This window comes from Oncorhynchus mykiss, chromosome 13 (genome assembly GCF_013265735.2).
Source record: "Oncorhynchus mykiss isolate Arlee chromosome 13, USDA_OmykA_1.1, whole genome shotgun sequence".
Lineage (NCBI taxonomy): Eukaryota > Metazoa > Chordata > Actinopteri > Salmoniformes > Salmonidae > Oncorhynchus > Oncorhynchus mykiss.
This window is the reverse complement of record NC_048577.1, coordinates 64,950,280-64,964,012: the sequence shown is the minus strand read 5'-3', so window position 1 is coordinate 64,964,012 and position 13,733 is coordinate 64,950,280. Positions and strand designations below refer to the sequence as shown.

General features: G+C 44.5%; 2 protein-coding genes across 7 annotated transcripts; both read left to right on the top strand.

Annotated features, from left to right (window-relative positions):
• Positions 1-189: 189 nt before the first annotated feature.
• Positions 190-11,359, top strand: LOC110487107 (charged multivesicular body protein 6). 2 transcript variants are annotated; one of them, XM_036941963.1, is made up of 8 exons: positions 190-433; positions 874-983; positions 2,469-2,556; positions 6,864-6,950; positions 7,674-7,739; positions 7,889-7,969; positions 8,173-8,254; positions 8,653-11,359. In XM_036941963.1, exons 1-8 carry the CDS (start codon positions 368-370, stop codon positions 8,700-8,702), a joined length of 630 nt encoding a protein of 209 aa, XP_036797858.1. In that variant the 5' UTR covers positions 190-367; the 3' UTR covers positions 8,703-11,359. The 2 variants fall into 2 exon arrangements, with proteins under 2 accessions (XP_036797858.1, XP_036797859.1); XM_036941964.1 differs by having other exon boundaries at positions 193-433; positions 8,173-8,248.
• On the top strand, positions 9,789-12,470 carry LOC118938356 (mucin-5AC-like). 5 transcript variants are annotated; one of them, XM_036941961.1, is made up of 3 exons: positions 9,789-10,087; positions 10,625-11,214; positions 11,465-12,470. In XM_036941961.1, exons 1-3 carry the CDS (start codon positions 9,816-9,818, stop codon positions 12,280-12,282), a joined length of 1,680 nt encoding a protein of 559 aa, XP_036797856.1. In that variant the 5' UTR covers positions 9,789-9,815; the 3' UTR covers positions 12,283-12,470. The 5 variants fall into 5 exon arrangements, with proteins under 5 accessions (XP_036797856.1, XP_036797854.1, XP_036797855.1 ...); XM_036941959.1 differs by having other exon boundaries at positions 9,789-10,170; positions 10,423-11,214; XM_036941960.1 differs by having other exon boundaries at positions 9,789-10,176; positions 10,630-11,214.
• The last annotated feature ends 1,263 nt before the right edge of the window (positions 12,471-13,733 follow it).

Genomic DNA, 13,733 nt, shown 5'->3' with positions numbered 1-13,733 from the left:
CTGTAGAATTCTATTAATTCCCATGGAGGACTGCTCCTACGCAAGGTTTTTCCACCTTTTAATGGAGCGATTGGTGGTTGATCGGTTGCACCACTGGGGAGTGACAATATAGCCGACAGGTGGTTTCAAAGGCTCTCATTGGCTGAGATATAGCATGCGCAATCCAGGGTTTACCGACGTCATTGGAATAAATGGACCCGTCCCGGATGCCGTACTAAACCCGGACAGGATGTGGCTTTGAATTATGTTACCAGAATGTGTTAGCTAAGGACAACGACTTGTAAGCATAATGACAAAAACATGTTCCCCCAAGAAAAAATAGCTTTTGTATCAAAGTAGAGGATCGTGGCGGGGATGTGGCTACGTTATGGGAAACGTTTTCGGGAGAAAGAGTCGCCCTTCTCGAGTTACAGAACAAGACCGAGCGATTCTGGTCAGTTGTTGTTGCTAGTCTGTTTCAATAGTAGAGATGCTAGCTAGTTTGCTGGCCTGGATTAACGTTAGCTAGCTGTCTGATCTACACACTAACTTGGTAACAATGCCTGCTAGCTAACGTTAGCTAGTTATCAACACCCAGGCGCGATCATGGGACAGTCACAGTTGTTAAAACGATGACGTGACGTCTCAAAGTGATCAACAGTAGCTAACTAAATTAGATTAGCCAGTTGTGATCGCATCAGCAGTGTCTGAGCCTGCAAATGACAGGGTGTGACAGGTATTTATAGCTAACTAGCTAGGGACTGTAGCCAGCTAACTATTTTCATGGCAGAATTATATTGTAGGTAACTAGCTATCTACATGGTAAACAATGTTCAGAAAAGAGTGTATTGAGACGGTGTCTGGTTATCCCGTTGTGTATGTTCATCTCTCCAGCAACTGAAACAGCAGAGAGATAAACTGAAGCACTACCAGAAGAGAGTCACCCTGCAGCTGGAGAAGGAGAGGAGTCTGGCCAAGCAGCTGCTGAAGGATGGAAAGAAAGAGTGAGACTGGATACTTCACTTGTTCAGGCATCATCTAGGCTATAGCCAGGTCCCAGATGTGTTTGTTCTGTCTTGTTGTAATAGGGTGTTTCCAGGTTAAATGAAGACCGGCACGGTTGTTGATGAAGTCAGTGGATTAGTACACGTTGCAACAGGGAGACGCCTCCAGCACAGAAGCAGAGCAAAATAACGAGCCGTTTCTGAGCCCTTACATCCATTTCTAATCACATATGTTCTCTAAACACATGACCAAAGATAAGGCAGTGACTCACACAGTCTGCAGATACAACAATAATAACCAGTGTCCTCAGAACTGGCACCTTTAGACTGGCTCCCACACTATCAGCACGTAGAACTGGCTCCCACACTATCAGCACGTAGAACTGGCTCCCACACTATCAGCACATAGAACTGGCTCCCACACTATCAGCACATAGAACTGGCTCCCACACTATCAGCACATAGAACTGGCTCCCACACTATCAGCACGTAGAACTGGCTCCCACACTATCAGCCCGTACAACTGGCTCCCACACTATCAGCACGTAGAACTGGCACCTTTAGACTGGCTCCCACACTATCAGCACGTAGAACTGGCTCCCACACTATCAGCACGTAGAACTGACACCTTTAGACTGGCTCCCACACTATCAGCACGTAGAACTGACACCTTTAGACTGGCTCCCACACTATCAGCACGTAGAACTGGCACCTTTAGACTGGCTCCAACACTATCAGCACGTAGAACTGACACCTTTAGACTGGCTCCCACACTATCAGCACGTAGAACTGGCACCTTTCGACTGGCTCCCACACTATCAGCACATAGAACTGGCACCTTTAGACTGGCTCCCACACTATCAGCACGTAGAACTGTCTCCCACACTATCAGCACGTAGAACTGGCTCCCACACTATCAGCACGTAGAACTGGCTCCCACACTATCAGCACGTAGAACTGGCACCTTTAGACTGGCTCCCACACTATCAGCACGTAGAACTGGCTCCCACACTATCAGCACGTAGAACTGTCTCCCACACTGTCAGCACGTAGAACTGGCTCCCACACTATCAGCACGTAGAACTGGCACCTTTAGACTGGCTCCCACACTATCAGCACATAGAAATGGCACCTTTAGACTGGCTCCCACACTATCAGCACGTACAACTGGCCATAACATTCAACCTTGCACCAATACAATCCTGTGTATTACAGAATGGAAAAGTAGAATGCATTGTGTTAACCACTTAACTGCATATGAACGTTATTCATCTTAGATGTCCCATTACACTAGCAAACAGCTGGGACTACTAAGATGTATCAAGTCTAGTCAAATCACCAATGCATGCATATCACCAGAATCTAACTGTTGAATTGTGGACTGACTGAATCTGATCAATGCATGACTTTATGACAAGCAAAATAAACACTTGTAATGTTAGGGACTTGGTTTATTGTGCAGTGTGTTGTTCTTCCACTCCGTAGGAAGGCACTGGTTCTTCTCAAGAAGAAGCGTTATCAGGATCAACTGCTAGACAAGACTGAGAACCAGATATCAAACCTGGAACGCATGGTGAGGCTGAGGCTCTTCTTGGTCCTATGGTTTCACTGACTTTTATAGAATGTAACTACATTGATGTCATGTTTTGCACAGCCAACCTCTCTTCTAAAAGGTTTCCTGGCTGGGTATATCTTGGATGTTCTGTATGGTGAACACTATCTATCTTAGCGTACTGATGTGTTTTTACAGGTTCAGTGCTGGGTTCTCCTATCTTCACGTACTGATGTGTTTTTACAGGTTCAGTGCTGGGTTCTCCTATCTTAACGTACTGATGTGTTTTTACAGGTTCAGTGCTGGGTTCTCCTATCTTAGCGTACTGATGTGTTTTTACAGGTTCAGTGCTGGGTTCTCCTATCTTAACGTACTGATGTGTTTTTACAGGTTCAGTGCTGGGTTCTCCTATCTTAACGTACTGATGTGTTTTTTCCGGTTCAGTGCTGGGTTCTCCTATCTTAATGTACTGATGTGTTTTTACAGGTTCCGTGCTGGGTTCTCCTATCTTAATGTACTGATGTGTTTTTATAGGTTCAGTGCTGGGTTCTCCTATCTTAACGTACTGATGTGTTTTTACAGGTTCAGTGCTGGGTTCTCCTATCTTAGCGTACTGATGTGTTTTTACAGGTTCAGTGCTGGGTTCTCCTATCTTAGCGTACTGATGTGTTTTTACAGGTTCAGTGCTGGGTTCTCCTATCTTAACGTTCCTCATGTGTTTTTACAGGTTCAGTGCTGGGTTCTCCTATCTTAACGTACTGATGTGTTTTTACAGGTTCAGTGCTGGGTTCTCCTATCTTAACATACTGCTGTGTTTTTACAGGTTCAGTGCTGGGTTCTCCTATCTTAACATACTGCTGTGTTTTTACAGGTTCAGTGCTGGGTTCTCCTATCTTAACATACTGCTGTGTTTTTACAGGTTCAGTGCTGGGTTCTCCTATCTTAATGTACTGATGTGTTTTTACAGGTTCAGTGCTGGGTTCTCCTATCTTAACGTACTGATGTGTTTTTACAGGTCCAGTGCTGGGTTCTCCTATCTTCACGTACTGCTGTGTTTTTACAGGTTCAGTGCTGGGTTCTCCTATCTTAGCGTACTGATGTGTTTTTACAGGTTCAGTGCTGGGTTCTCCTATCTTAACGTACTGCTGTGTTTTTACAGGTTCAGTGCTTGGTTCTCCTATCTTAACGTACTGATGTGTTTTTACAGGTTCCGTGCTGGGTTCTCCTATCTTAACGTACTGATGTGTTTTTACAGGTCCAGTGCTGGGTTCTCCTATCTTAACGTACTGATGTGTTTTTACAGGTCCAGTGCTGGGTTCTCCTATCTTAACGTACTGATGTGTTTTTACAGGTTCAGTGCTGGGTTCTCCTATCTTAACGTACTGATGTGTTTTTAAAGGTTCAGGGCTGGGTTCTCCTATCTTAACGTACTGATGTGTTTTTACAGGTTCCGTGCTGGGTTCTCCTATCTTAATGTACTGATGTGTTTTTACAGGTTCAGTGCTGGGTTCTCCTATCTTAATGTACTGATGTGTTTTTACAGGTTCAGTGCTGGGTTCTCCTATCTTAATGTACTGATGTGTTTTTACAGGTTCAGTGCTGGGTTCTCCTATCTTAATGTACTGATGTGTTTTTACAGGTTCCGTGCTGGGTTCTCCTATCTTAATGTACTGATGTGTTTTTACAGGTCCAGTGCTGGGTTCTCCTATCTTAATGTACTGATGTGTTTTTACAGGTCCAGTGCTGGGTTCTCCTATCTTAACGTACTGCTGTGTTTTTACAGGTTCAGTGCTGGGTTCTCCTATCTTAACGTACTGATGTGTTTTTACAGGTCCAGTGCTGGGTTCTCCTATCTTAATGTACTGATGTGTTTTTACAGGTTCAGTGCTGGGTTCTCCTATCTTAACGTACTGATGTGTTTTTACAGGTTCAGTGCTGGGTTCTCCTATCTTAACGTACTGATGTGTTTTTACAGGTTCCGTGCTGGGTTCTCCTATCTTAATGTACTGATGTGTTTTTACAGGTTCTGTGCTGGGTTCTCCTATCTTAACGTACTGATGTGTTTTTAAAGGTTCAGTGCTGGGTTCTATCTTAACGTACTGATGTGTTTTTACAGGTTCAGTGCTGGGTTCTCCTATCTTAACGTACTGATGTGTTTTTACAGGTTCAGTGCTGGGTTCTCCTATCTTAACGTACTGATGTGTTTTTACAGGTTCAGTGCTGGGTTCTCCTATCTTAACGTACTGATGTGTTTTTACAGGTTCAGTGCTTGGTTCTCCTATCTTAACGTACTGATGTGTTTTTACAGGTTCAGTGCTGGGTTCTCCTATCTTAATGTACTGATGTGTTTTTACAGGTTCAGTGCTGGGTTCTCCTATCTTAACCTACTGATGTGTTTTTACAGGTTCAGTGCTGGGTTCTCCTATCTTAACGTACTGATGTGTTTTTACAGGTTCCGTGCTGGGTTCTCCTATCTTAACGTACTGATGTGTTTTTACAGGTTCAGTGCTTGGTTCTCCTATCTTAACGTACTGATGTGTTTTTACAGGTTCAGTGCTGGGTTCTCCTATCTTAACCTACTGATGTGTTTTTACAGGTTCAGTGCTTGGTTCTCCTATCTTAACCTACTGATGTGTTTTTACAGGTTCAGTGCTGGGTTCTCCTATCTTAACGTACTGATGTGTTTTTACAGGTTCAGTGCTGGGTTCTCCTATCTTAATGTACTGATGTGTTTTTACAGGTTCAGTGCTGGGTTCTCCTATCTTAACGTTCCTCATGTGTTTTTACAGGTTCAGTGCTGGGTTCTCCTATCTTCACGTACTGCTGTGTTTTTACAGGTTCAGTGCTGGGTTCTCCTATCTTAATGTACTGATGTGTTTTTACAGGTTCAGTGCTGGGTTCTCCTATCTTAACGTACTGATGTGTTTTTACAGGTTCAGTGCTGGGTTCTCCTATCTTAACGTACTGATGTGTTTTTACAGGTTCAGTGCTGGGTTCTCCTATCTTAACGTACTGATGTGTTTTTACAGGTTCAGTGCTGGGTTCTCCTATCTTAACGTACTGATGTGTTTTTACAGGTTCCGTGCTGGGTTCTCCTATCTTAACGTACTGATGTGTTTTTACAGGTTCAGTGCTGGGTTCTCCTATCTTAACCTACTGATGTGTTTTTACAGGTTCAGTGCTGGGTTCTCCTATCTTAACGTACTGCTGTGTTTTTACAGGTTCCGTGCTGGGTTCTCCTATCTTAACGTACTGATGTGTTTTTACAGGTTCAGTGCTGGGTTCTCCTATCTTAATGTACTGATGTGTTTTTACAGGTTCAGTGCTTGGTTCTCCTATCTTAACGTACTGATGTGTTTTTACAGGTTCAGTGCTTGGTTCTCCTATCTTCACGTACTGCTGTGTTTTTACAGGTTCAGTGCTGGGTTCTCCTATCTTAACGTACTGATGTGTTTTTACAGGTTCAGTGCTGGGTTCTCCTATCTTAACCTACTGATGTGTTTTTACAGGTTCAGTGCTGGGTTCTCCTATCTTAATGTACTGATTTGTTTTTACAGGTTCAGTGCTGGGTTCTCCTATCTTAATGTACTGATGTGTTTTTACAGGTTCAGTGCTGGGTTCTCCTATCTTAATGTACTGATGTGTTTTTACAGGTTCAGTGCTGGGTTCTCCTATCTTAACGTACTGATGTGTTTTTACAGGTTCAGTGCTGGGTTCTCCTATCTTAGCGTACTGATGTGTTTTTACAGGTTCAGTGCTGGGTTCTCCTATCTTAATGTACTGATGTGTTTTTACAGGTTCAGTGCTGGGTTCTCCTATCTTAGCGTACTGATGTGTTTTTACAGGTTCAGTGCTGGGTTCTCCTATCTTAGCGTACTGATGTGTTTTTACAGGTTCAGTGCTGGGTTCTCCTATCTTAGCGTACTGATGTGTTTTTACAGGTTCCGTGCTGGGTTCTCCTATCTTAACGTACTGATGTGTTTTTACAGGTTCAGTGCTGGGTTCTCCTATCTTAACGTACTGCTGTGTTTTTACAGGTTCAGTGCTGGGTTCTCCTATCTTAACGTACTGATGTGTTTTTACAGGTTCAGTGCTGGGTTCTCCTATCTTAACATACTGATGTGTTTTTACAGGTTCAGTGCTGGGTTCTCCTATCTTAATGTACTGATGTGTTTTTACAGGTTCAGTGCTGGGTTCTCCTATCTTAACGTACTGATGTGTTTTTACAGGTTCAGTGCTGGGTTCTCCTATCTTAATGTACTGATGTGTTTTTACAGGTTCAGTGCTGGGTTCTCCTATCTTAGCATGTAGTGTAAATGTTTTCACAGGTTCAAGACATTGAGTTTGTCCAGATCGAGATGAAAGTCATTGAGGGGCTAAAGGTTGGAAATGACTGTCTGAAGAGTATGCATGAGGTAGGTTATGGTTCGCTCCTTAGTCCGGGGTTTTCTATGGGTGGGGATCTGCTCTTCCTCAGAATACAAGTGAGTCACATGACAGACTAAGCACACATTCACAGTCACACACTCACGTGTGGTTAGGCACGCACACACACTCACACAGGTGTAAGACATTCAGCTCAGTGTCCTAAGTGTTAATAAATAAACCTTCCACTGGCATGTAACCTTTTATGTGATCTGCACCCCAGACGGTGTGTTAGCTAGCGTCACTGTGCACATTGTTTGAAGATTAAAGGATTAGGTTCCAAATCCCTGACTACAGCGAGCCTAGTGGTGTGACTGCTGCTGCGTATCCTGGGTTACTCTGTCTGTCTGGCCGAGCCTAGTGGTGTGACTGCTGCTGCGTATCCTGGGTTACTCTGTCTGTCTGGCCGAGCCTAGTGGTGTGACTGCTGCTGCGTATCCTGGGTTACTCTGTCTGTCTGGCTGTCTGTCTGGCCACAACCTGCTCAGTGAATTATTCTCTTTCAGAGAGACAATGTTTAATCTCTCTCTCTCACACACACACACACACACACACACAGAGAGACACACACACACACACACACACACACACACACACGCACACACACAGAGAGAGAGAGACACACACACACACACACATAGAGAAACAGAGAATAAGTAAACTAGAAGACTTTCTGCTCCTAACTTGACATTGTCCCTGTCTGGTCCTCTCAGGCCATGTCACTAGAGGACGTGGAGAGGATCATGGATGAGACCCAGGATGCTATAGAATACCAGAGGGTGAGTTTCTCTGTTCCCATGGGGTCATCAATCAATTGGATATACCCCTTTTTACAGTCCTAACTCTTCATCCATCCCAAGTACTTCAGTCTTCAGTGTAGTGTGTGTAGCTGCCCAGCTGACATGCTCTGCTCTGGTTGATCCTACAGCAAATAGATGAGCTGCTGTCAGGCTCCCTGACTCAGGAGGATGAGGATGCTGTGCTATCTGAGCTGGAGGCTATCACTCAGGTGTGTATCATACTGAGCTACATCAGTCTCCTCTGGGTATAATACCAGGATGAAGAGGAAGCGGGTGGTGAAACAACACCTGCCATGGAGGACCAAAACACTTCTGGTTTTTTTTTCCACCTGGTAGTTAATTGCACTTAACTGGTTGACCTGATCAAGTCCTGTTTAACCTGTGTAACCGTTGGCTCCCTCTACTGCTGCAGGGAGAAGATGTAGAACTTCCAGAGGTCCCCACTGAGCCTCTACCAGAGGTCCCAGAACCAGCTGAGACCGAGCCAGGTAACGGTACTGTCTACCCTGTTACATTACCTCAATCATTATGATGGTAGTAGTAGTACTGTCTACCCTGTTACATTACCTCAGTCATTATGATGGTAGTAGTACTGTCTACCCTGTTACATTACCTCAATCATTATGATGGTAGTAGTACTGTCTACCCTGTTACATTACCTCAATCATTATGATGGTAGTAGTACTGTCTTTACCCTGTTACATTACCTCAATCATTGTGGTGGTAAGTATTGACAGTTTCACAGTAAAAGCTGATCTAGGAACAGTTTTGGCCTTATTAGGTAATTTATTAATAGGATTATATGGACAGAGGGACCTGATCCTAGATCAGCACTCTTACTCTGAGACACATTGTAGATACAGTCCCTGACCATGGTTTCTTTGTTCTCAAGAGAGAAGACCAGCAAGGAACAAGGAGAACAGAGAGATGCTGGCAGCGTAGAGACAAGACTCAACAATATCAACAGTAGCTGTGGATGGAGCTAGTCCAACTGACTCAATAACAACAACAGTAGCTGTGGATGTAGCTAGTCCAACTGACTCAACAATATCAACAGTAGCTGTGGATGGAGCTAGTCCAACTGACTCAATAACAGTAGCTGTGGATGTAGCTAGTCCAACTGACTCAATAACAACAACAGTAGCTGTGGATGGAGCTAGTCCAACTGACTCAATAACAGTAGCTGTGGAAGTAGCTAGTCCAACTGACTCAATAACAACAACAGTAGCTGTGGATGGAGCTAGTCCAACTGACTCAATAACAACAACAGTAGCTGTGGATGTAGCTAGTCCAACTGACTCAACAACAGTAGCTGTGGATGGAGCTAGTCCAACTGACTCAACAACAGTAGCTGTGGATGTAGCTAGTCCAACTGACTCAACAATATCAACAGTAGCTGTGGATGGAGCTAGTCCAACTGACTCAATAACAGTAGCTGTGGAAGTAGCTAGTCCAACTGACTCAATAACAACAACAGTAGCTGTGGATGGAGCTAGTCCAACTGACTCAACAACAGTAGCTGTGGATGGAGTTAGTCCAACTGACTCAACAACAACAATATCAACAGTAGCTGTGGATGGAGCTAGTCCAACTGACTCAATAACAGCAATACCAACAGTAGCTGTGGATGGAGCTAGTCCAACTGACTCAACAACAATATCAACAGTAGCTGTGGATGGAGCTAGTCCAACTGACTCAATAACAGTAGCAGCTGTGGATGGATCTAGTCCAACTGACTCAATAACAACAACAGTAGCTGTGGATGTAGCTAGTCCAACTGACTCAACAACAGTAGCTGTGGATGGAGCTAGTCCAACTGACTCAACAACAGTAGCTGTGGATGTAGCTAGTCCAACTGACTCAACAATATCAACAGTAGCTGTGGATGGAGCTAGTCCAACTGACTCAATAACAGTAGCTGTGGAAGTAGCTAGTCCAACTGACTCAATAACAACAACAGTAGCTGTGGATGGAGCTAGTCCAACTGACTCAACAACAGTAGCTGTGGATGGAGCTAGTCCAACTGACTCAATAACAGCAATATCAACAGTAGCTATGGATGGAGCTAGTCCAACTGACTCAACAACAACAATATCAACAGTAGCTGTGGATGGAGCTAGTCCAACTGACTCAATAACAGCAATACCAACAGTAGCTGTGGATGGAGCTAGTCCAACTGACTCAACAACAATATCAACAGTAGCTGTGGATGGAGCTAGTCCAACTGACTCAATAACAGTAGCAGCTGTGGATGGATCTAGTCCAACTGACTCAACAACAACAATATCAACAGTAGCTGTGGATGGAGCTAGTCCAGCTGACTCAATAACAGTAGCTGTGGATGTAGCTAGTCCAACTGACTCAATAACAACAACAGTAGCTGTGGATGGAGCTAGTCCAACTGACTCAACAACAGTAGCTGTGGATGGAGTTAGTCCAACTGACTCAACAACAACAACAGTAGCAACAGTAGCTATGGATGGAGCTAGTCCAACTGACTCAATAACAACAACAGTAGCAACAGTAGCTATGGATGGAGCTAGTCTAACTGACTCAATAACAACAACAGTAGCAACAGTAGCTATGGATGGAGCTAGTCCAACTGACTCAATAACAACAACAGTAGCAGCAGTAGCTATGGATGGAGCTAGTCCAACTAACTCAACAACAACATCAACAGTAGCTATGGATGGAGCTAGTCCAACTGACTCAATAACAACAACATCAACAGTAGCTATGGATGGAGCTAGTCCAACTGACTCAATAACAACAACATCAACAGTAGCTATGGATGGAGCTAGTCCAACTGACTCAATAACAACAACATCAACAGTAGCTATGGATGGAGCTAGTCCAACTGACTCAACAACAATATCAACAGTAGCTGTGGATGGAGCTAGTCCAACTGACTCAATAACAGTAGCAGCTGTGGATGGATCTAGTCCAACTGACTCAATAACAACAACAGTAGCTGTGGATGGAGCTAGTCCAACTGACTCAACAATATCAACAGTAGCTGTGGATGGAGCTAGTCCAACTGACTCAATAACAGTAGCTGTGGAAGTAGCTAGTCCAACTGACTCAATAACAACAACAGTAGCTGTGGATGGAGCTAGTCCAACTGACTCAACAACAGTAGCTGTGGATGGAGCTAGTCCAACTGACTCAATAACAGCAATATCAACAGTAGCTATGGATGGAGCTAGTCCAACTGACTCAACAACAACAATATCAACAGTAGCTGTGGATGGAGCTAGTCCAACTGACTCAATAACAGCAATACCAACAGTAGCTGTGGATGGAGCTAGTCCAACTGACTCAACAACAATATCAACAGTAGCTGTGGATGGAGCTAGTCCAGCTGACTCAATAACAGTAGCTGTGGATGTAGCTAGTCCAACTGACTCAATAACAACAACAGTAGCTGTGGATGGAGCTAGTCCAACTGACTCAACAACAGTAGCTGTGGATGGAGTTAGTCCAACTGACTCAACAACAACAACAGTAGCAACAGTAGCTATGGATGGAGCTAGTCCAACTGACTCAATAACAACAACAGTAGCAACAGTAGCTATGGATGGAGCTAGTCTAACTGACTCTAACAACAACAGTAGCAACAGTAGCTATGGATGGAGCTAGTCCAACTGACTCAATAACAACAACAGTAGCAACAGTAGCTATGGATGGAGCTAGTCCAACTAACTCAACAACAACATCAACAGTAGCTATGGATGGAGCTAGTCCAACTGACTCAATAACAACAACATCAACAGTAGCTATGGATGGAGCTAGTCCAACTGACTCAATAACAACAACATCAACAGTAGCTATGGATGGAGCTAGTCCAACTGACTCAATAACAACAACATCAACAGTAGCTATGGATGGAGCTAGTACAACTAACTCAACAACATCAACAGTAGCTATGGAGGGAGCTAGTACAACTAACTCAACAACATCAACAGTAGCTATGGATGGAGCTAGTACAACTGACTCAATAACAACAACATCAACAGTAGCTATGGAGGGAGCTAGTACAACTAACTCAACAACATCAACAGTAGCTATGGAGGGAGCTAGTACAACTAACTCAACAACATCAACAGTAGCTATGGATGGAGCTAGTACAACTGACTCAATAACAACAACATCAACAGTAGCTATGGAGGGAGCTAGTACAACTAACTCAACAACAACAACAGTAGCTATGGATGGAGCTAGTCATCATGCTGGTTGCTCACTGCATGGAGGAGCAGAATCCATCCATCCAGACTCACTCTGCTGGTCTGTCCAGTCCCTGATCCCCCTCTGTCTCATAGAATGGAGTGCAGGTACAGAAGTACACATTCCTCTTCGTAAAAACTTTATTGTCCCAACGCTGAACAATATGATTTGTAGCAAAAACGGGAACAAATGTGTACACACACAGATGTGTACAAGCAGACACACACACACCACCAGGCCTAGGAGAACATCTGTGCTGAAGTCTCCTCTGGTCACTCTGTTTTTAATGATGAATTAAACACTAAAGGGAAAATGATTGCCGTCTCTCAGTATATGGTTTGGATTGATTGGTAGCATGTTGTCACTGTACAAATTCCTTTTGTAATTCACACGACTGATAAATGAAGTAAGACGTAACCGAAGATAATGTCATTTTAAAACCGTTGTTCTCCATAATTAAAAGGCGGAGCTGTGGCTTACAGACAACTCTGTGTCTTGCTCTTTTCACCTCATCTCCTATTGTACTCTGCTAGGTCGATAACAAGCGAAACACAGCACAACTAATTACACTATATGTCCACATTTTACTATTCATGCATCAGAAACACTATTTTAAAGTCATATTTGTTGTTTTTTAGCAACATGATGATCCCTTTTCATAGATGCTCACTGAAGACCATATTCAGTGTGTAGTATATAATCTCACCACAAGGTGGCACTAGACACCAGTGAGTGAGTTCTCAGAACCAGTTTGGAGACTTAAGTGTTTTTGGCAAAGAAAAGAGAGGCGCAATCCCAAATCAACCCCTAGAACCTATTCAGAGAGGAGTTGATTGGTATAAGCAGTATGGTGAAACTTTCCCCTGGGTCAGGGGTAGGCAGCCCTGTTCCTGGACCAATGTGCCCTCTGATAGGCTAGCTCAGGGGTAGGCAGCCCTGTTCATGGACCAATGTGCCCTCTGATAGGCTAGCCAGCCCTGTTCCTGGACCAATGTGACCTCTGATAGGCTAGCCCAGGGGTAGGCAGCCCTGTTCCTGGACCAATGTGCCCTCTGATAGGCTAGCTCAGGGGTAGGCAGCCCTGTTCCTGGACCAATGTGCCCTCTGATAGGCTAGCTCAGGGGTAGGCAGCCCTGTTCCTGGACCAATGTGCCCTCTGATAGGCTAGCTCAGGGATAGGCAGCCCTGTTCCTGGACCAATGAGCCCTCTGATAGGCTAGCCAACCCTGTTCCTGGACCAATGTGCCCTCTGATAGGCTAGCTCAGGGATAGGCAGCCCTGTCCCTGGAGAGCCACAGGATTGTGCTTTCAACCAACCTGTAAGACTAGGTGTGTTGAATTGAGTAATTTGCTGAAATGATCAATTAGCTAATTTGGTCAGTTCAGTGATTGACTAAATTCAACACACCTGGTATTCCAGGTTGGTTTAAAGCACAATCCTGTGGCTCTCCAGGACCAGGGCTGCCTACCCCTGAGCTAGCCTATCAGAGGGCACATTGGTCCAGGAACAGGGCTGCCTACCCCTGAGCTCGCCTATCAGAGGGCACATTGGTCCAGGAACAGGGTTGCCTACCCCTGAGCTAGCCTATCAGAGGGCACATTGGTCCAGGAACAGGGCTGCCTACCCCTGAGCTAGCCTATCAGAGGGCACATTGGTCCAGGAACAGGGCTGCCTACCGCTGAGCTAGCCTATCATAGGGCACATTGGTCCAGGAACAGGGTTGCCTACCCCTGAGCTAGCCTATCAGA